This window comes from Hypanus sabinus, chromosome 9, assembly GCF_030144855.1.
Source record: "Hypanus sabinus isolate sHypSab1 chromosome 9, sHypSab1.hap1, whole genome shotgun sequence".
NCBI lineage: Eukaryota > Metazoa > Chordata > Chondrichthyes > Myliobatiformes > Dasyatidae > Hypanus > Hypanus sabinus.
The window spans coordinates 36,622,306-36,646,710 of NC_082714.1; the positions used below are offsets into that span (position 1 = coordinate 36,622,306).

General features: G+C 39.4%; 1 protein-coding gene across 2 annotated transcripts in view; it reads right to left on the reverse strand.

The window, feature by feature from the left end:
- The window catches only part of card11 (caspase recruitment domain family, member 11), a 305,964-nt gene that overhangs the window by 25,932 nt on the left and 255,627 nt on the right, over positions 1-24,405 (reverse strand). For both annotated transcript variants that reach the window (XM_059979481.1, XM_059979480.1), the window contains exons 16-19: positions 21,307-21,433; positions 19,219-19,459; positions 4,378-4,474; positions 3,129-3,218 (exon numbers count right to left, since the gene is read on the reverse strand). In XM_059979481.1, the coding sequence (XP_059835464.1) occupies positions 3,129-3,218; positions 4,378-4,474; positions 19,219-19,459; positions 21,307-21,433 (555 nt within the window). The remainder of the gene's footprint in view (positions 1-3,128; positions 3,219-4,377; positions 4,475-19,218; positions 19,460-21,306; positions 21,434-24,405) is intronic.

A 24,405-nucleotide genomic window follows, 5' to 3' on the forward strand; every position in this document is an offset into this window, starting at 1 on the left:
CTCCTGACATTTCACACTGCCACCCAGCTTTGTGTCATCAGCAAATTTGCTAATGTTACTTTTAATCCCTTCATCTAAATCATTAATATATATTGTAAACAGCTGCGGTCCCAGCACCGGCCCTTGCGGTACCCCACTGGTCACAGCCTGCCATTCCGAAAGGGACCCGTTAATCACTACTCTGTTTCCTGTCAGCCAGCCAATTTTCAATACATGTCAGTACTCTGCCCCCAATACCATGTGCCCTAATTTTGCCCACTAATCTCCTATGTGGGACTTTATCAAAAGCTTTCTGGAAGTCCAGGTACACTACATCCACTGGCTCTCCCTTGTCCATTTTCATAGTTACATCCTCAAAAAACTCCAGAAGATTAGTTAAGCATGATTTTCCCTTCATAAATCCATGCGGACTCGGACTGATCCTTTTACTGTTATCCAAATGTGTCCTAATTTCCTCTTTTACAATTGACTCCAGCATCTTTCCCACCACTAACATCAGGCTAACCAGTCTATAATTCCCTCCTTTCTCTCTCCCTCCTTTCTTGAAAAGTGGGACAACATTAGCTACCCTCCAATCAGCAGGAAATGTTCCTGAATCTATAGAACATTGGAAAATGATTACCAATGCGTCCACGATTTCTAGAGCCACCTCTAAGTACCCTGGGTACTTATGCAGATCTTTTCTGGGTAACGTAGAGTTACCTGAAAAGAAGGCATCCAGCAGGATATACGTGTGTGCTAAAGCACTAAAATGAATCAAATGTTATTTGTTTCTGAAGTGTTTTTCTTCACATCCCTGGAAAGCTAGATTAAATCTCAGCTAATCATAGTTCTCTTGATTAGATATCTTTAGATGCTGGATAGAAATTTATTGAATGATGAGCAACGATCTCTGATGAAAGGAATGTAACATATTGGCCAATTTTCACATGAAAGGCAGAAAGGGAAAGGAAAGCTTTCCATTTTTAGCATCTTGCATAACACACAAGATGCTCCAATGCAATCTGAGGCCAATGAAGTACACTGTGAAGTGCTTTAGTAATATAGGACATAATGTAGACAATTTAAATATAGAAATCTCCCTTAAGCAGCAATAAAATAAATTTCCTTAACTGATTTTGGTCAGGGCATTGGGAGTTAAATAATTTTTCCAATAATAGTCATTTGAGTTTGACTAAGCTTAATCCAGTAGCGAGATATTTGGTAGTCTGTAGGGATCACGTGCTGTTTACAACAGATTAAAAACAATAATGAGGTTTTCTGTTCAACCTCCACATTACCAGATATTGTATTTATAAAAGTTTCTCAGAAGCAAGGGCTCACTAATAAAGGTGGGCTTTCAATGGAAGCAAAACGTGAGAAAAATCTAAACAGGTAATAATGAATAGTCTAATGTTCCTATAATCTGTCCCTGCTTTAGTGATTCTAATGAAAACATCTTTCAAAAACAATGGGCTGCTTTCCATATAAACTCTTTTATTAAATGTGATACAGAAAATCTATTTTCAGATATTCTGTAGGAAGTGACCTTCTTCAAGCAATTACCCATGATTTGATTTGACCTTTCAAATACGATTTACTATTCTGCTGTAATAATTCTTCAATGTAAATAAGCTGTCACTGTGAGACATGTAGCATTGATCTTTGTGATACTGTTCAGCCCTGCGTAGGAATATCTTGCAGGTGTTCAATAGTCGTGCCTTTCTCCATTACTTATGCACGGCTATGTCATATGCCAAAAGGGGAAAGGGCTTCTTTTTTTTAAAACATACTGTTCTGAGATATTATACAGTGAAGAATTAGTTGCTTTGCAATGCTCAATTCATTCATTTATTTATTGTGATACAGCACGGAAAAGGCCCCTCCAGAATTTTGCACTGCGCTGCCCAGCAAATCCCTAGATTTAATCCTCACCTAATCACAGGACAATTTACAATGACCAATTAACATACCAACCAGTTTGTCTTTGGACTGTAGGAGGAAGCCCACATGTCACGGGGAGAACGTACAAACTCCTTACAGGCAGTGGTAGGAAATGAACCCAAGTCGATTGTACTGTTAGGCGTCGTGCTAACCCCAACAGTAAATTTCAGTAATAGGGAACTTGTCAATAAATTGAATGCAGAACTCAGGAAAGGTCTATATGCAGAGAATATTTGAAATGTGAAACTCACAATCATATAGTGTGGCATAGGTGTATTTAAAGATGCATGAGAGAGAAAAACATGAGAAAGATATATCAGTTAACAAAAGAATGCTGAGTCAACCACATCCCTTGAATGAATAAAATGATGATACGTGAGTAAAAAACAGGAAATAGACCTGATCATAAACTAGTGTAAGAACAGTGAGAGGCATTCAAGGAGGAAATAGTAATGATTCAGCTCAAGCATATTCATGTTGATTAATGTTGCGACAACCAAAGTTGGACCTCCATGGATGTCAAAGAGCATGCAGTGTATAATAATGCATAAATATAGAGTTTTTGCCAGATGAAGATCTCAATATCACAGAATGGATGGATAAAATTCAGTCATTAAATTATCAAGGAAATTTGGAAGAAAAAAAGGGCATAAAATATTGGTGAGTAAATCTAGGGAAAGAAACAAAGATACAATATAGATGTGTGGAGAAGGTAGGCAATGGGATGATTTTCTATAGAACAGCAGAGAGAGTTAGTTGACATTGAACTATCTAAGGGGTGAAGAATTTCCCTCAGCAGAGATAATAATGTAGATTTAAGACAATAGGTGAGAGAGTTTAAGGGGGATTGAGGAAAATGTGAATGGGGCAGTCTGGAAGCACAGTGGTGGAGTGATGCATTAAGAACACATTCAAAAGTACATGGATGACAAATTGAGGATAGGTGGCATGAATTAAGAGGTAGGAAGTGGGAATACGCTTGAGCATTTCTTTCTTGGGTTGCACGTACACTTTCGATGGAATAGCTGCCTTCTTTCCTGTAAGCTTTTAATATGGTATGATCACAGCAAGAGAAAAACAATTTTACTTTGATAGGGTGGGAAAAAGTTTTTGTGGAACTGAATGGCCTGTAGTTGTGCTGAACATCACGACCCATAATGTAAAGATTACTATGGTGACCCTGACGCGTGATTTGAAATAATCACCTGTAAAATCTGACCGAGGAAGATACTCGCTCGTGAGAGACGGGGAGCCTTGGGGTCAATAGGAGGCTGTTCTTCAGGCTGGAAGACATTCTGGAAGAGAGAAAAGAAATCACAGGTGTCACTGCCTGGTATCACTACTTGGAACTTGTTAAATTACTACACGTAGTATCTGGCTATCTTCAGGGAGTTCAATGGTTACTCAAATACATTACTATCTCACTTCAGTGGGCAAGTTAAACTGATTTGGCTCTATGTCATTATTTCGATTGTTTGATTTCGTTAGTGCCTTGCAGTTCCCCCCACCAATTAATTATTTTGAATGTATCATTACATGTTTACAGCAGTTGTGAAAACCAATTTTAATTCTGATTTTTGTTTTGTAAAAATCCAATGTGTTCTTTAATCGATTATAGCAAAAATGTAAGTATGTATAGGAGATATAAATGCAGAAAACATCAAAATACAACACATTTGAATGAATCTCACAAAGTGGATACTTACATTAAGAAATCAAATACTGACAGTTATTTCCCATTTCACTTTCATGCTAGTCAGTAGAGTTAAGCAAAATGTTGGGATTATAGGCTTGCTCAGTCTTTCAGCACATCCTTCACTAGTGCCTCTCAGCTGGATCATTGTTCCTTAGTTGAACAAAATCTTACTTGGATTGTCATTGTCACGCTTACTTGTTATTGTCTCAATATCTTTTGCAAAACTTTCCATATCTTGGTGTGTCAGGAATTTATAGCATCAGACAAGTTTGCTTCCACTGGGGAAAATAAAAGATTTAAGGAGGAACTTGACAAATTGCTCTGTATGTCTAGGAACTCGACTGTTGGGGAATAGACAGAATATGTAAATTGAAAATGTTGGAGTTGGCTAGGTGACCAAAATGCTGGAGTAGGGTTATGGAGCTCTCAGTAGCTTTTATTTTCTTTTGACAGCTCACAGCTAAATAGATAACTTCTCAGCATAAGTACAACTGTAGTTTATTTCTGGAAACTGTTTGGATCCACATTCAGCAGTGTTCTTGCCCTTAGACTTAATATTTGGGCAGCAATTATACATTAAAAGATTTCAGTGTATTGCTGCTGTGCGGTCCAAAAGTATTGTACCAAAATATACACAGTTTCTGTAATGTCAACAATTTAGATAAATAGCAGAGTTTTAAGGCAAAATAGGTTATTCACTTAATAGAAATTGATTGTACAAAACAGTATAAATTATTCAGAGTGATAGGAAGACAGACCCATAATCCTCGGAGTGTGCTATATTGATTGTCTGTCTCATCTCTGCTGCCACGGTACATCAATCTCTGAATCTTCACCAAGAGCAGCTGCTGAGCTCTGTAACAGAAAGATGAAGGCCAAGGATTACACTTGTACGACCCTGGTTGAGTACAGGTGATCTCAGCATGTTTCACCTTTAATAATAATGCTGCTGGTTAGATCCCTGTGACAAAACATCATCCTCTTCATTTCTGACAAGCACAATCAAGTCTACAAACTCAGTGATCTCTATCTCCAGTGGCATTTTCTCAGATGTTGTTTTGTTGACCCCCATAGTCCATGAATCATCAGAAATGAAACACCCGCACACACAAAACTTTTTGATTCAGCATTTGCAGCCAGATATTCACCAGACTCTTTCCCAGAGATCAGAGGCTCAGCATTGTGAAGAAGTAGATGGAAATGTTACTCTTGGGACGACAGCAGCTGTTTGCTTGTGCTGCCGATTTTATCACAAAGCTGGCAAAATTCAGTTTGCAATTTATTTTAATGAAAAAACCATTTCAGCTTGATTATGTAGCAGGAGCCAACATTTTTAAGACCCAACCAGACCATGTAATCAATTTGAATGACTTGACTAGGTACCTTTCACCTGTATTTTACCTGAAATATACTGCAGAGCCCAGGATTGCCCTGGAGTCTCAAGAATTACACATTAATCTCCTGGGTACATTAGCAAGAAAATAGAGAGAAAAATCCTAGAGGAGTTCAGAAAAGAAGTGTGCTTTCTTTCCTATTCTTTTGAAAATATCGATCAGCTGAAAAAATATTGCAAATGTTTAAAAAAAGGTGCTTGACTGTCAACTATTGACTCAGGTGACTAACAATGATTTTCAGTCATATTAGGAAAGAGAAAGTGCATGTATATGCAAAACAGTGGGGGAAAAAGCAGTGGGTAAAGGAGTATCCATGGAGGCAAAAGTACAGTCAACGTTTCAGGCTGAGATGCTGACCAAGATGATTTGAGGTGGTTAAATAGAAAAGGCTATCAGAACCGATGGTTGAAGACCATATATTGAAAGTCAGGAATGTATCCAGAACTGGCAACCCTCCCACCACACTTCAGTTTTTCCAGAAACCAAGGTGAAAGAAGGGTAGTAACTACAATCTGTAGAAGCATCAGAGGCAAAGCTGCTCATGCAGCTTACCTGCACAGATTCCAGTGCCTTTCTATGGATAGTTATTTTAATTAGATATTTTAATATGAGGAAAGATTAACACTCTGGCAAATCCTACCTGACAGCATCGATATCAATTTCTCCAACTTCCAGTAATTTCTACCCCGTTCCCCTCTCCCCCTTTCCATTCCCCATTCTGGCTTCCCTTTAACCTCTCCTCCTTACTTGCCCATCACCTCCCTCTGCTGCCTCTCCTTTCCTTTTCTCCCATGGTCCACTCTTTTGTCCTATCAAATCCCTTCTTCTTCTTCTTCTTCTTCTTCTTCTTCTTCTTCAGCCTTTTACTTTTTCCACCTATCACCTTCCAGCTTCTCACTTCATTATCCCACCCCCACCAACCTACCTTCTCCCTTACCCCCCCCCCCCACCCCATTTTCTTGCTCTGGCTGCTTCCTGCTTTTTTCCAGTCATGCTGAAGGGTCTTGGCCCAAAATATTGACTTTTTATTGCTCTCTGAAGGTGCTGCTTCACTTTTGCTGAGTTTCTCCAGCATTTTGTGTGTGTTGCTCTAGACTGCCAGCATCTGCAGAATCTCTTGTGTTTCAAATTGATTGGGGTTCTCTTTGGAATACTGAGTATTAAATTTCTTGTGTTCGCAGGATAACACTGGAATTTTAACTAAAGACATCAATTGGGAATTCTCAGTGCCATCCATCCAAAATATCAATCTAGTGGCAAGGAGCAGGGCAAGAAGAAAATCAGACCATAACTATTATCACTCACATATGACAAGAAGTATGTTGTTTTGTGCAAACTTTAAAAAAGACTAATGAAATTGTTTTCATGCATTAGAAATCTGACAGCAGGAGGAAAAAGCTGTTCTTAAGTCATTGTAGGTGGGTCTTCAGGCTCCCAAACCTCCTCCCTGATGGTAGTAAGAAGAGGGCATGTTCCAGATGGTGGTGGTCCTTAATGATTGATGCCACCTTTCTGAGGCACCACCTCTTGAAGATGTCCATGATGCCACGGAGAGTCCCAGAGGAGGAGGGGGCTCATATTATGTTTTTTATCATTGTCTGAATTGCAGGAGATAGAGGTATACCTCAATAGACCCTGCAAGCAAAACCTGGCCCTCATCTTACTTGGAGTATCATGCCAACCCCATTCCTGCTACTGTGTGTTTTTCCTACTCATCTGATTAAAGGCTATTTATAACTTCCATATCACTTTTGAGTGGTGGGGTGGAGATACATCTCTACCAAAGGAGGTGCAAGGAGCTCCTTCCCTCCACTAGCCTGCAGGCCACCTTTGGGCAAGGTGTAGCACTTGTTTAGCACCTCCCCAATCAGGGTCATGTGAATGGGAGCAGGTGGTGGATGGTCACATGAGCAGCCGGTGCAGATCACAAGTCCTGGTTACGTGACCACTGATGCCAGGCAGACAATCTCTGAAGAGTATTGATAATGGCTGGTGTCACCTGTCTTATAATGACACTGCCCAGAAGAAGGCAAAGGCAAACTACTTATATTGAAAAATTTGCCAAGACCAATTATGGTCATAGACCATGACTACCCATGTTATACGACATGGCACATAACGAAAACAATGACCATTTTAAAGTGATCTTTTATCCTTACTACCCAGATGTTTCTAGTGTTTTAGCACTTTCCTCGTATTTATTAATTCTGATCCTTGGCATCCTGCTGCACTTTCTGATGTCACTTCCATAGTGTTGAAAATGTACAGACCATATTAACTGCCCTCAAACTTTAAACTTCTACCATATCTTCTTTACTGTTTTAGCCCAAGTTAATACTCAAGAGCTTTAAATTGATCATCCATTCACTATCACATTGCCAGCTGCAAGAAATGTTTACAAATGGACTGCTGCATCTTCCAAAGACACTTGCTGGGAACCAGATCATCTGAGATGATGGAAGATGCTATTTAAAGGCAAGATGAAACATTAAAAATGTTTTCTTTTGTGTGACTTCATCTCCCCATACCTGCATACTTCTTTATGGAAATTATGTCCATAAAACTTACACAACGTGCTCCTCTGTTTCTTTCCATTGAGTGTGCATGCATATCATGCTTTCCTCCCAAAAATACATCACCTGACAAATATTCACACAAAATTGAATCTGCCAGCTGTTTGACTAACTTGCCCATGCTGGCCTGAATTATTTAACAGCATTTTTCACAGTTTTTGCTTTAGTGCCATCAGCAAAGTTTGCGATTGCGTTCCCTATTCTTAAGTCCAATTCATCCATCTGTCGAGAACAAAATGGTCCGCGTATTAACCTCAGGATGTAGTCGACATTTCTTCTATCAAACAACATTCATTTGCTTCACTCTTTGTTTCATACTTTACATAGGTACTGCAATTTAGAGCAAATTCAGTGGCCATTAAAGCCCTCAGAACAACTTGAGACCATTAAAGCAGTAAAATAAATGTTTTTCCATTCTCTTCTGTTAAATCCCTTCCCTATCACATTCTCTCAGCAGTCTTAAGATACTGCACAGCATACCATACCCAAGGAAAATGAATTCATGAATGCATTTTCTGAAACTTACTTTAGATTCTTTTACGCTTGTACTTTAAATTGCAGTTTTCCAGTGAGTAGATGCAGGCTGTGAGGGCATTAAGTTGCTGGGAGGTTCTTGCTGTGCAAAGGTAACTGTCTCTCTGAAATATATTTAACTCTATTCAAGCTGACAGCTCAGTGAAGAGGCTGTACTTGCAATATCTCTCAAATATCTCCAGAAAGAAATCAACATATACACAAAACTCTTCACACTATATCCAACACAATAAATGATCTAAATAAAGGAGTTTAAAATAAACAGTGGCTTTCAAATACTACAACAGAGTACTATCTTAGATGTATCTATAAATCCAATTTAAATTTTTCAATAAATTAATGTTCTGACTGGCCACTGTTCAGCTAACTAGATATCAGAAGGCAAACTTGAATCAGTAATTATATGCCGAACCTGTAGATTCATAACACCTCTTTGAAAAGGCAAAATTGCCATATGAGAGAGGCAGAGGGGTTTGGGGAATGGGTATGGGAATGGCGGGGAAATGAAATTGAGAAACAAATAATATTTTTACATCTTTTTCACCTTGTACTTAACTGGAATTTACTTCCGAACCTGTGTTGAGTGTAGAAGTGGGAAGTCATGTTACAGCCACGTAAAGCTCTTGTTAGGCTGCATTAGAAATACTGCGTGCAGTTCTGCTCATCACATTACTGTGAGGACTTTGGACAGGGGGCAAGAGACATTCTCTAGGATGTTGCCTAGATTGGAGTGTATTACCTCTAAGGATAGGTTGGACCAATTGGGATTGTTTTTTTGTAGATATTGGAGGATGAATGGAGACCTGACAGACATACAGAGTATAGTCAGAGACTCTTTAACTTTTTACCCCAGGGTGAAAATGTTAAATACTAGAAAGTATTGGTGGGGGGGGGGAGTTTAAAAGAGATTTATAAGGCAAGCTTTATTCTTATACATAACAAACAGGGAATAGAGGAATATAGACCACATGCAGGCAGACGTGCAATTTAGGATGGCATTATGGTCAGAACAGAAACTATGGACCAAGGAGCCTATTCCTGCCCTATACTGTTCTTTGTTCTACGTTGAAAAATCAAAAATAATTTTCAAAAGTCGTAGTGTACAACCATCCCCAACAAGAAGTAGTCTAACCACATACCCTTGATATTCAAGGGTACCATTACCAAACACCATGCTTTCAACATTTTGAGAGTCACCTCCTAAAATGAATCGGCTAAAATGAATTTGGAAGGGTCTCGGACTGAAACGTCGACAGTGCTTCTCCCTATAGATGCTGCCTGGCCTGCTGTGTTCCACCAGCATTTTGTGTGTGTTGTTGTTTGAACTTTCAGCATCTGCAGATTTCCTCGTGTCGGCTACTATGTGTTGTATTTGCAAGAAGAAATGCAGGGTATCCGGTGGCAAGTGATTTATCTCTTGATATGTCTAAGTCCTTACATCAATTACATTGCACAGGTCAGGGCAATGATGCAACAGTCTCCTACATGTGTGAGTGCAGCTCCAACAATACTCACGCAGACCGACATCAACCAGGACAAGCTAGCCTTCTGGATGGAAACCCGTTTGTCTGCTCTCAGTAGCTGCACTGCGTTGCAAATTGGAATGCACTGCAGGTACTCATCTAAGCCACACCAACAATACCTCCCATGGTCTCCACCAGCAAGAACATGGGCTGCAGGTGTATGAAAGCACTCTATCTGTAGGTTGTGCTCCAAGTTGTACATCATCCTGATATGGAAATCTTTTGGGGTTTTTTCTAAAATTGTTATGGGTCTAAACCCAGATATTCCCTTCCCAACAAAACTCTAGGAACGCCTTCCCTAAATGGATAGCTGCAGTTCAATAAGACACATTACCACCACTCATCCAGGGTATTCAGGGTGATAATAAACGCTGCCCTTGTCAACAATGTCATGTCCAAAATAAGGAAATATGAATAATTGCATAAATACAAAGAAAAATGTAATTGTTGTGCTTTTGGGACAGAGGAGTGGCAGTGAAACCAATTTAAAAAGATCATTTAAAGACCAGCACGGTATATGATGGTCTCGACAGCTTTCTTCTGTGCTGTTTATTTCACTTACTCTGCTCCAAAAATTGTCTGAATGTACCGCATGATGAGATATGGCCACTAGTGCCAAGAAAAATGTTGCCATAAATATAAAACAGATTTCTTCATCTTGCAGGCATGCCAGTTCTGCTGCTAGCATTAGCAACTGGAACAAAATATTAATCTTTGTCCAAATATCAGTCACAGGTGGGGATGTGTGCATCTGCTTCACATGAGATGACAGATATCGAAAGCTCAGTTTTGACAAAGAGGCCTGGAAAAGTTTGTACATTATAGCAGTGTAGGGCATGTGCACCCTCCTCCCAGGGGGCCATGCCAGATTTCATAGGAACCCTTAATGAAATGAAAGGGAAAATATGCTATGCTAGATGATGCAAATAAGGTAGCAGCAACAGAGCTTAGCCTGTGGAGTGAGTGAGTGAGTGAGTGAGTGAGTGAGTGAGTGAGTGAGTGAGTGAGTGAGTGAGTGAGTGAGTGAGTGAGTGAGTGAGTGAGTGAGTGAGTGAGTGAGTGAGTGAGTGAGTGAGTGAGTGAGTGAGTGAGTGTGTGTGTGTGTGTGTGTGTGTGTGTGTGTGTGTGTGTGTGTGTGTGTGTGTGTGTGTGTGTGTGTGTGTGTGTGTGTGTGTGTGTGTGTGTGTGTGTGTGTGTGTGTGTGTGTGGTAGGAGGGTTTGCCACAACAATCGTTACCTCTACTCTTGCTTGACCACGCACAATTCACGGTTCACACCTTGCAGGGCGGTCTGCTGAGATCCACTCCACAGCCATCCCAAATCACAAACTGCAGATTGGGTGGGGCTGTCTGCAGCAAGGTGAACCAGCAAGTATGCAGCAAGAGACTGGTTCTGTTTGCCTTCTGCAGATATGTGCGTGGGATAATATTTATAAAACGTAACATGAAGGCTGCAGTTACTGCAGTGGGGTCATCTGCTAGAAACGGCAAAACTGCAGAGAGGCAAGAATGCTTCCATTAAATCCTTGATACATTATATTTTGAAAGAAAGTTCAATCACTTTTCTTGGTGACTGCATGCCCTTTATTGCCAATTAGAATTTGCATATATAATAGCATTTAAAATATTTGCCTAAAATACTTAAAAATACTGCCTAAAAGGCTAGTTTTATTTTTAGATTTATAACCAATACTGATACTTACTCGCATGAGATTATACTTATAATTATTCAGCACTTACGAATGTTCTGGAGAGCCCACTCACACAATTGTATTGTCGTTACTCTGTGCGTGTGCTTGTTGTTATTTTTTTTTAATATGTTTTGTATATCTGATTACCTATGTCTACTGCAGCATATCGTGCAATGAGCCTATTGCCACTTTCCTTGGGAAACTCAAACTTTTCAGCAGCAATATTGGCAATATTAGAAGTCACAGGTTTATACAATTACCTTGTGTTGGCGTGTGGCCTAGAGGATAAGGCATCGGTCTGGTTATCTGAAGGTCACTGGTTTGAGCCTCAGCTGACGCAGTGTGTTGTGACCTTGAGCAAGGCGCTTAACAACACATTGCTCTGCGACGACACCGGTGCCAAGCTGATTGGGTCGTAGTGCCCTTCCCTTGGACAACATCGGTGGGGTGGCGTGGAGAGGGGAGGGCTTGCAGCTTGGGCAACTGCCGGTCTCCCATACAACCCTTCCCAGGCCTGTGCCCTGGAAACCTTCCAAGGCGCAAATCCATGGTCTCACAAGACTAACGGATGCCTATGCCCATACAATTACCTTCACTGGCCACTCTTAAAATAGAATTGCAAGAGGATGATCTGATTGTGTATCTTGATCAATTGAAACAACTGCTCAACTAATATGGAATTTCAGTCAGAGACCTGCTGGAGATACATCTTCCAGATTGGGTGGTGGATCCATTTGGTGTGAATGTGAATGATGTTGACACGAGAATGTCTTATTGAGCTGCAGAGTGACATAACAGCTCAAAACAAAAATTCAAGCACAGGAAACAAAATTTCTGGATAATTGGTGATATTCAAAATAAATTTCCACAGCTCTGGGAAAAAGCAAAGCCGTTTTAAATTGGATTTCCCAGCTCTTTATCGAGTTGAATGTGGTTTTAGTCAAACTCTTCACCTGCTATCAAAAAGCTCATAATCATCTTTTGTTGTGAAAAGAAGTGATATTTGGTTATCTTTAACCGAGTTGCAACCAGATATTCAAAGAGTCACTAGGTTTCATCAGTTACGAGGATCTCACTAAATCCCCAAAGTAACAATATTGAGTTTTTTTTCTGTTACTGGTTGGAAGAATATTATATCTATTATAAATAACATAAACATATATAACATAAATAGCATATCCTATTCAGCATTTCGAAATTGTTTTCTTTTCATATACACTTGAAACATTATATTTAACATAAAATAATACCTACAGCCTTTTACAACATAAATATTGACTGAATATTAAAATGATTAGTACAGTGGAGACTTTGGAGGGTGGGGGCCACAGAGGTAAATGAAAGTCATAAATGGGCCACGAACAGAAAAAGTTTGAGAACTGCTGTGCTGCAGAACGTCCACTCTGGGTTGCTTTATAATTCTGGCTTCATCTACGAATTGCTGCAGTGTGAGACAGTCAACCCCACTGCAGCTCATGGTGTCTAGTAACAATGCACCAGAAAGGGAAGGTACTGGGACCTATCCATACTTCATCCCAATTCATCTTTCTTAAGTACAATAAACTCTGATGCACTGGAAATGTCCTATTCATTTGTGCTTCTCTGGTGCATGAAAATATTGGTGAGGAAGTTTGCTCTTGATAAGCGCAAAACAGGAAATAAAGAACACATGTTTATATAGTGTCCTGGCCCCAGAATATTCCAAGCAGTTCCACTCAAAGATGCATTTCAGGTGTATTCACTACTGTAACCTGTGGAATGCTGCAGCTGATTACACACTGCGAGGTCCCTCAATCCGACTTCAGATAATGCACATATAACCTGTTTCGAGAAAGCTTGATTAGAGATAAAGAATTGCATTAACATCAGAGATCGCTTTTCCTTGAGCAGGGACAAAGGATATTTTCAGATAAAATGAACTCCTCATTGGTTTAATACTCCATGTAAGAGCCACGCTTCTGTTTTCTATCGCATTGTGTTCTGTGTTTGTGTTTATTTTTTTTATTATGGTAGTTAGTCACGTGGGCGGGGGCATGGTAAAAGCAAAGGGAATAAGTTACATATTCATGCCTTATTCTGGGCAGCTTTAGAGCTGGGGACTGACGGATATCATATCTTTTGTTGACTACTTAACTTCGCTTAATTACATTTAACAGTGCTAAACTACTTAACTTTGATTAGGTACATTTAATATCGCTAGTTTAGCTTCATAAGTTATATTTCTTCAAGATTGTATGTCTTACATAAAGGATTGAATACATTCAATTGACTTTGAGGATCATTATTACTGGATTGGTCGGATGGCGCATTACACGAGGATTACTACCCCCAGTTGGTTGGTTTGGAATTGCCAGCTACACTCCATTTAGACAGCACCTCTGAGATAAAAATACTGTGATGTTTAGTCTAGAATACATGCTCAAGGCTCCAGAATAGGACAAAAATGCACAACTGACCAGATTAGAAGTCAAAATGTTTTCACTCAGCATAGACTGACACTGATACAAAGGGAAATCGAAGCATGCAACTAACTACCTGGAGCAGGGTCACTTGGAATACCTCCTGAAAGAATATTTTAGAAAAAAAGATGAAAGATTTTTATAAAGTGCCTTTCAATTGTTTTTCAAGTGCTTTACAGCCAATAAGTACCTTCAAAATAAAAACAGTAAATACTGGAAAAATACAGCAAAATGCAGAGAACCATGGAGAAAAGAAAAGGCTGCAAGACCCAGTGACGTGGCTTCAACAGTTGCCTGTGGCAATGATTTCCACAGCTTCATCCCCCTCTGGCGAAATAATTTTTTCCTCATCTCTGTTCTAAAGGGACGTCTTCTATTCTAAGGTTGCGTCCCTAGAATCTTGCACTATTGAAAATACCTGCTCCACGTCTACTCTGATCTAGGCATTTCAATATTCAGTAGGTTGCAATGAGATACCCTCCCTCTCATTCTTATAAACTCCAGCAAGTATAGGCCCAGAGCCATCAAACACACTTCATACTGTATGTTAACCCTTTCATTCCTGGGATCTTTCTCCTAAACCTACACTAGATTCTCTCCAATGCCAGCAGATCCTTTCCTAGATATAGGGCCCAAAACTGTTCACGATACTCCAAATGTGCTTTGTAAAAACTCAGCATTACATCCTTGCTTTTATATCCTAATCCTCTCGAAACTAATATTAACATTCTATTTGCTTTCCTTTCTATTGACTCAACCTGCAAGTTAACATTTAGGGAATCCTGCCCTAGGACCCCAATGTCCCTCTGCACTTTCAATTTCTGAATACACTCTCTGTTTAGAAAATATTCTGCACCTTTATTCCTTCTACCAGTGAGTATGACCAAACACTTAACCACACTGTTTCTTTTGCCCATTCTTCTAATGAGAACAAAACCATAGTACAGATTCCCTGTTTCCACAACAGTACCTGCCATTCCATCTACCTTTGTATCAACTGCAAAATGTAAGCCATCACTTCGGTCATACAAATCATTATCTTGTTAGACGGGAAGTAGCGGACTCAACACTGACCCTTGAAGAGCGCCACTAGTCATTAGCAGCTAACCAGAAAGGGCCCTGTTTACTCCCACTCTTTGTCTTCTGCCAGTTAGTCAATTTTCTCTCTACTTTAGTATCTTTCCCATAACACTGTGGACTCTTATCTTCTTTTTGCAGCCTCATTATGCCATCTTGACAAAGGCCTTCTGAAAATCCAAATAAACAACATCCACTGACTCTCCTTTGTCTATCCTGCCTATTATTTCCTCAAGGATTCTGACAGATCCGTCAAGCAAAGTTTCTTCTTAAGGAAACCCTGCTGACTTTGGCCTATTTTATTATGTACCTCTGGTTAGTCAATGTATCAAGTCAATCAAACTGAATTGAAACATTCTGATGAAGGGTCATCAGTTCTTTTAATTTTTCCAGAAATATTTTGCATCCCACTGAGCACTTCTAACATTTTCTACATTTATTTCAGGTTTCAAGCATCTTCAGTATCTTTTGAAACTTTTGAAATTTAGTTGTCAATGTACGGAGGGTAGTGACCATCAATGTGCACAGTACTAGTTCCTGCAATCAACAACATGATAATTATTTATTTGGCTGTTTTAGTGATATTGATTGAGGGATAAATATTGATCAGGGCATTGATGATAATTTCTCTGCTCTTTGTAAACAAACTGCCAAGGGATCTCTCAGATCCTCCTAATAAAACAGTTGGGAGTTTGGTTTCACATCTAATCCAAAGGACAGCCCTTCCAACAGCACAACAGTTGCTTAGTAATGGAAGGTGAGGGTCTGCTTGAATCAATAGCATAGCTCTGAACTGATCTGAAGTCATGTTGCACCCAAAGTCTCCCATCTCGGAGGCAAGGCTGCTACCAACCACTTGAGTGAGTTGGGCTTGGCCTTTTTTATGTCCCTTGGCTTTCAAGAAAAGGTTCAAAAGTAATAATTCAGAATTAAAATGTAGAATATTTTTCCTACTATATCCAGCATACATATATCTACAACCCACAATATTCTCAGCAAAACATAGGCTAAGATCCAAGCAGCAGAGGGATTCAACCTCAACGTTTATCTCACTTTCTTGTCAGAAATCCTATTAACTAGTATTGATTAATAAAAAGCTCTCAAGCCTAAATAATAATTCATTCGCTATGAAGCAGGCCATTTTCTGTGAGCACAGACTATTTTTGTTGTACTTCAAGAATTCTGAAGATAAATGTAAGGAAGGAAATATTTGACATAGCATTGAAGTCAGATTTGAACTGCTGCCCTGCACGTATTTATCCTCTGGGTGGCACTACCTTCCTTTTTAAATGCACAAGCACTTTTTAAACAAGGCAATAATTATATTCAGTACCTTTGAGAGATAACTATTTCTGTGTGGGTTTCATTTGCTTTATGGATAATTATATTTTCTTGACAGTCACCAATTATGTGTCCAATCGTAACTTTCAAAAGCGGATGCATCTGAAAAAATGCTGAAGTGCTCCAGGGAAAGAGAAGAGAGTAAGGGAAGAAACATGACACTTTTACAAAGGGCTAGCACAGGCATTTGTGAGCCAAATGGTCTCCTACTCTACGGCATGACTATAATGGTGCCTCCTTCTAATCTGCCCCCATAGGACGCAACAACTGAACTGTGTTTAAACCATTTTAAGTGGACTGTTGTTTTGATTACCCAATGTGTTCTGATTGGCTGATTCAGTGCTCTTTATCGACGGTCCTTACCCAGATGATGTATCATGCATATAGCAAACATTGGCAGATTGATTTCTTCCAGCTTAAAGGGGAATTAAATTGGCATCTTAGGACCATATGGCTTCTAAAACATTAAAAAAAATGAACTCTGAAGAATTTTCATTTACAATTGTATCCTAATATATGGTGCCCTGTAAAAATATTCATTCTCCAGCCCTTTATTCACATAAATGAGGGAACAAGGATTTTGATCAATTTAACTGAGAACTCTTATTTGTGAATCACATGCTCCTTTTCTTTTTACAGTAGGGCCCAAAAAAACAGGGAAAATTGTAAAGCATGAAAAAATTAAAATTCAAAGACTGAAATGGCAGCAGTTCAGAAGTATTCAACCCTCTTTGCTCAGTCGTTAGTTGAACCACCGGTCACAACCCTTACGGCCAGTAGTCTTTCTGGATAAGTCTCTTAGCTTTGTACAATGTGATGGAGGAAGAGAGATTGTGCCGTAATCTCCAGTCATAGCCATTGTGTTTTGGAGTTCACTCAGAGTGACTGTCGGCATTACATAACCTCTCTTAAAAGTGCCATTCTTCTCCGGCAACTATGCTTCGAAGGAAAGCCTGACCTAGGCAGTATGGCTGTTATTTCATACTTTTTTCCACTTTTTCACAATGGACTGCACTGCGCTCCAAGGTATGTTCGATGTATTTGAGATTGTCTTGTACCCTTTCCCAGATTTGTGCTTCTCTGTTAACATTTCCCTGACTTGCTTTGAATGCTCTTTTGTCTTAAATTTGGTTTGGTCTGTTGAACATCTACCATAAGTGTTGGGCCTTACGGGGTGGGGGGGGGGGTACTTATTCTTATGAATTCATTGAAAACAGGCAATCCTCCAATTTTCTACAGCAACAAATCAGGTGAGTTGGTAAGGTAATACACAGTATTACACTTGAGGAAAATTAGTAATTATGAAGCGGATGAATGCTCATTCAGCTTCACAATTTTAGTTTTTAATATTTAGTAGATTCTTGACAGGCTTTTCCTTTTGATTTGACATGATGCACTATGTTTTGCAGATAAGCTCAAAAATCCTACTTCAATATATTTTAAATTTAGAAAATGAGACAGTGAAATGTGAAACTAGTTGTGGGGGCTGAATACTTTTTCAAGGCACCGTACACCTTTCATTTTTATTATATGCTATTTCCAGGGGAAAATGAAAAAGATTACTTTGAAGTGTTAATCTTCGCTCAGGAATAACACTAACTTCAAAGATCAGATGTTCAGACCCTACTCAAAATACTTAAGCATACTGTTTTCGATTAATATTACAGTCCAGCCCTTTGGGATGCAATGGTACATTGAGGTTGTACCATTCCCTGGCCTAAAAGATCTCAAGGCACAGAAGAGTATGGAAGAGCTACAGTCTGGAGCATCCGAAGTCTGATAGACAGCATCTATTGATTGTAATGCAGGCAAGTGGCCAGCTTAGTGCTGCCAGATCAGCATGCAAAGATTCTTGATCTAGCCAGTGCTAACCATGCTGTTCATTGACAATAATCTCTCAAGATCAGTAAACACAATGTAGAGTGCCACAATTACACCACTAGCCTCAGATTCCAATTAATTCACCACAGCCCTGTCATTCACTTATTATCAGTGAAGACTCACACCTAACTCCATTGTTTCCTTGTTAATTTGGCACTCATATCTAAACTTAACAGCCTGCACAGTTATTTTTGTACAGGAGGTGCCATTTTAGGGCTCCCAAGGCACTCACCATGCCCAATTCCTTGCTGCGAAGCTGTCCAAGTGACATTAGCAGCACTTAACCCTCAGATTACTGTATGCAGATTAGCTGGCAAGTGTCCCTGAAAGGATTGTAAGATACATATTTGGCATCAGGTACTTCCACCGCTTCAACAGTTCCATTAATCACCCATCGGCAAAGGGGGGCCCTTTCAATGTTGTGTGACTGGTACAAATTTTAGCTTGTACGATGTACTGCTTTTGTACACTTAGCCATGCTGTTCAACACAAGGTCCACAAGCAGGCCAAGGATGACATTTCAACAGTTTAGCTCCATAAGGATCACGTCTACAATCTGCAAAGCATTCACCAGTTGAATCATAAACATGACCAAACATCCATGGAACCACATTGTTTTATGACATTAAACATCACTTAATCCCTTTTACACTTCAGTGGCCATTTAACAGGGTAGGAACGTTGCAGGAGCAAGATCTATAATGACCACAGATGACCAACTTCCTCACACAGCTGCTTGAAAATTGAACAAGTCTCATTACCTTCAGTTAAGAGCTTTTCATGAAGAACCATGGGAATCTCATATCTCAGTCATTGTTTATCTCATGTTTAACATGTATCAAAGACAATGTCTTATTATCATTATGTATCTATTATTATCTTAATATCCAAATTGCATCCAATTGAATCAACACTAGCTGATTTACTCTTGCGCAAGAAAGGGTACTTATTGGTTTCAATCATTCACATTCTGTGGATTTGACTTGACCTGAGTCCACTTCAGCTATTCTGTCCTCAAGTTACACAGTTCAAGACATTGACTTAACTGTCTGGCCAAGAATATCTCAGTAATCATGACATTTCAAATATCATTGTAAATCAGATGCATCGAATCAAGCCATAATTACCTGCAGTAACTAGGAATAGTGCCTTTTTCTAGGTCTTTGTCAGTGAACAGATCGACTCGAGCACACAGCCATTCGCATTTGCCCTGGTACATGGTGTCTAAAACATGAATAATCTCATCACATTTCACGCACATCGAGCAGCTGTCTGTCTGTCCAGAGATACTTAGATTGACTCGAACGTAGAAAGAATCACCAGACATGATGGAACCATCTTCCAGATCCTTTTGCAGGCTCTTGTACCCTTCAGAATCAAGCACAAATTTTTTTGTCAGCTTCCAACTGATCGGAATCACTATGACCAAGTGCCTTACACCTGATATTATTTAAACCTCACAAAGTCCAATATTGTTCCTGGTGATTGCTCCACTGATATTTTAATTGTTTCCACTGTCACATTGATGCCCAGCCTAAATGCCTGATGTGTCCCACTTAACAGTACTTCACAGCACCAATAAGTAACGAACCAGCTATTGTGGTACATGCAAGGGGACTACAGAATGGCGTCCCATCAACTCCTTTCAATGTTCTTCCCATTTAGTATTGCATTTGGCTTCCCTCCCTTCCAGTACAGGTAAAATATGATTATCATCTTCATGTGATAAATTGCAAGTGTGATGGGTCAATGTTTTGTGCTGTTGCACCCATCTTCAACTTTATTGCAAATCAATTCAGGTAGTCAATTAAATTCAAGAACCAGCTTTACTTCCATCACCACCTCAGAACTAGAGAATTCTGAAGATTTCCTCTGAATCTACAATTTAAATAGTTCATTTTGGTATCATTAAAGAGAAAGCAACTGAAATACAAAGTAATTCCTTTGGATTTCAAAGGAATACTCTCATTACAGCAACCTCTAATTGGAAATCATATAATTAACCCTCTCAAAGCCCAAAATGAATGTTATGAATTTGGTGTCTGCTGCTGTTTTTGATTTGTCAGATGTCTTTTCTCCACACAAAGCATGACCACAATTCACCGCTGAAAAAGATTTTCATGCTTCAGTGTATGTTATCAAATTCAATACATAGGCTTTAATAAGGAGTTTCACACCTCAGCTTATAACTAAAACTTCATCTATTGTGTTTTACAGGTTAAATTTAAAACTGTATCCATGCTTGAGTAAACAGACAAAACTTTCTGCAGCATTTTTGAAATACTCACGAATAACATTTTGTTTCTTTTGCATAGGTTCCAAGCACGCCATTAAAGAACTGGTGATCAGCAAGAAACATGCACAACAAGCCTTTCAAAACTGAATCAAATTGACTACCTAGTGCCATGATGACAGATACTGTGAGTTTATGTCCAACGTTATACTGACTCTGGGGTTCTGTCTTCTTATATAATCACATTTACATGTTATTGGCATCTTTTTTCAGATACAATATTTTTATCGAAGTTACACATTATCCTCCAAATATCCTTTTGGTTGCCAAGGATGCACTAGGAGTTTAGAAACCTTCTATTGCCTTAATCATACAAGAGCAGAACTTGCTACTTGGGGAAAAAATTCTACTGACAAATAGAAACTAGAAAGAGGATATAGCTAGCTATAAAAAGGCCTGGTGGTGTCCCTAATGGATACTCTCATTCTTGACCCTTCATTTTATGGAAGATGCCTTCTAGACTGCTGTTTCATTTCTTGATATCTTAGTGAAAGATGAAAGCAAGGTTCAACTTGCATCCCACTTTATAGCGCAATATTGTAGTTTACATCATGTTATTTCTCACACTTATTTCATGATCTTGGTCTAGTTCTGAGAAAAAACAGTTTACACGAATGATTTACTGAGTTGGAGACATATTGGTGACTTTCAGCATTTCCCAAGTTGTATTCAGCATTGAAACACTTTCAATAGAGTTGCAACAGTAATAAATGTTTTTTTTTCCCCAGCTTAAGTTTGAATACCCAACTACAGTATTGTGAAAGTTTTCTATCAGACCCTTCTCATGGAAATTAGGTTTTACTTTGGAAGGAAATTTTTGTGGTTAATTGTTATAAGGAGACTGCATGTTCACTCCATTTTTGGCCTTTGGATTTACATACTTTATCCATTAAATACTATAAACTAATTGCTTTAGGCTTACCCTCAAAGTTTGATTTAAAGTGCAGTGTCACTGGTCCGTTGCAACGTTGTAATGTCCAATGGGCTTCTTCTTTCGTAGAGGTCTCCAGTGCAACAGTTTGAATTTCTCCCCTGATGCATCCTTCTAGCTTTAACAAGAAAGTTCTCAATGAGGCCACACTAGAGTTAGCACTCTTGCAAATTTAACAAAAGTACAGTTGTCAAGAAAATACTGTATATTGGGTAGTGCTATGTTTTCATTCGCTACATGATTCAATTTTCATGAAAAAAATTTAACATTATGGAAAATGTTGATGAGTTTAAATGAATTGTACAAAATCTGGGATTTTCATTTTGAAGGTCTACTTCCACCATGCAGCATTGAAAGTCACTGAGCATCATTCCTCCCAATTCTGGATTCTGTGTTCTCATACAGTCACACATGAACAGTAGGTCACTGGCTGCTTTCTTCCAACACAATTTGTTTTTCATGTTATCCTCCACAGATCTTTCTGATTGCTAAGGACACAATTGGTGAATGATTTTCGCTCCAAATCCCCCGAACCTCTAACAGTTTAATGTATGGTGGACTTTCCACATGTTCAGCAGCACCCAGTGACAGATGCTTAGCTACTGTTTCCATAACTTTCTGTTATACCTGCATTGAGCAAAGTAAGCAGGTTTTCACCTTGTCTGTGAAGCATACTTCAATATAGATCTGAGATGACTTTCCTGAGTTGGACCAAGGCCACAGCTGGAACCCCAACTCGGCAAGGTCTCTTAATTATCTTTCATTTCCTCAAGTAACCCACATAGTCTATGCTATAATCTGCCCTCTCCCTACGTGCCCATCTACAGCTGCTTGCTATTTCCCAACCCTACTACAGTTGCTGGCAGTTGACTTTTGTTCCAACCTCACTAAATACTGTTCTAATCCGCAGCCTTTTCCGGGGTGTTTTCCCCACAAGAAAATAACACAACCACGGCCAATTCAGCAGCTAGCAAATTTTAAAACAATATCCCAGAAACAAAAAGAAACATCAGCCCGCACTGCACAATAATGCCTTTGGAATTATTTCTCCATAGATATCTCATTTGAACAATGCTAATGTTTTAAGCACCTTAATCAGATAACTTTGCAATTCTTTAAACTGCAATACAAGCAAGTTTACATTAGCTGATCTAATAACTAAAATGATGTACTCTTGAGCACGGAAGTTGCTTGTTAGTTTATTACAGTGGTCAGGCAGAATAAAGACTATGAATCATGATTTAAGAATACAACTGTAACCAAAATGATCAAAACTTGGATCACACTTAAGACAGAGTAAGATTATAATTACTTAGGGCTGTCATACTTAGTTATAATCCATTTATTTCCCACTTTGGATCTGGCCCTACCAAGGCTAGTATTTATTCATCAATGCCTGGAGAAGATGACGGTGTTGAATTGCTGCTGTCCTTGTGGTAAATGTACAACCCGGGTGTTCTTAAGGAAGGAGCTCCAGAATTTAGAACCAAGACAGGACTGTAACAAGGGGAGGTTGCCTGGCCGGGTTGAACTGAAGAAGTTATGGCAAAGTTCAGTTTTCATTAACCTGTGGACCACCAGGTGAGTCATAGACCAGGTAAACTCTAGCGCAGAGAAGACCAAAGATGAGGATGGGTTGAACAAAATAAAATCTTTACTACAAGATTGGCTTACAGGGAATTCAGACATCACTACACCCAGGACAGGTAAACTCAAGGCTAAGCAAAACAAAACAAACACCATGGGGGGAGCTTAAATAGAGAAAACAAGGCACACGTCCACTGGTAACTGAAACAAGTCACAGGTGGAAATAATTAACTAATTGTCAGGGGAGGAGGAATGTCTGAGCCTGGAAGACTTTGGCATCCTCTGATGATCATTCTGCTGAATTTCAAAGACTTGTGCAATTTGGAGGGGAACCTATAAATGGTGACATCCCCAGTGCTCACTGCCCTTTCTTTTTTGGTGATGGAGGTTGTGAGTTTGACAGGTGTCACCAAAGCTAACTATCTGAGTAACTGGTCAGTGATACACATGTCAGGATTGAATGTATAGGATGGTAGGGGTGGTACTAATCAACCAAAATGGTTTGACTTGTCAGGTGACAAGCTTCTTGAAAGTTACACAGGTTACACTACACTTACACAAGATTCTACGGTCTGGCATCAATGTCCTTCAGGATTTGAGGAGCTTGGCTATTGCTAGTGTTAGCAACCCTCTGTTGGATTGAAAGCCCAGGAAATATTTTGTTCTCTTTCCAGTTTCATGACTTTTTCCAACCCATGGAGGAACACAGGTTCATTGGCTGAGGAGGACAAATGTAGTAATCAGGAGGAGGTCTTCAACCTGAAACACTGTCTGTTTTCCTGCCCATAGATGTGATCTGATATCCTGAATAGTTCCAGCATTTTTTGTTTTTATTTCATTACTTTATGTTTCTTTGACCCTGTTTAACCTGATGCCAATGAGACTGCATGGGCTCTGATTTCAATGTAGAGGACTTCAAGGACCACTCCAAGCTATGTCCTATCTCCAGATGTTTTAAAAGAGGATTTTGCATTGCCAGCTAGGCTGGAAACAGCTTTGCAGGGACTTAATTTTGTGACTCAGTCTATCCTAATGATCTGTTTGGCTTTAAGGCTTTAATTATTCCTCTGCTCATAAGAGTATTGGCACAAGTAAGCAGCATGCTCGGCCATTTTGGCATTAACCACCTGGGAAATATCTGGAGCAGGGGTTCCCAACCATATTATGCCATGGGCTGAGGGGTCGGTCTGTGGACCCCAGGTTGGGAACCCCTGTCCAGAAGAGAATGGCAGAATTCCTCCATGAAGGACATTCGTGAATCAAGATCCTATTAACAAGAATCTAATAAAATGTTTAGGTCATCATTGTTAAGATTAATTGATGTTGCTTTTCCATATGCCGGATTATTCGCTGAATCTAAATTTCATAGTAGTGTACAATGGAATTTGAACTCCAATATTTAGATTGTTGGTCCAGGCCTCTGAAGTACTAATCTGGTAACTTAACTATGGAAAACAAACTGTAACAAACAGCCACAGACATGAAAACTGACATCTGATGGGA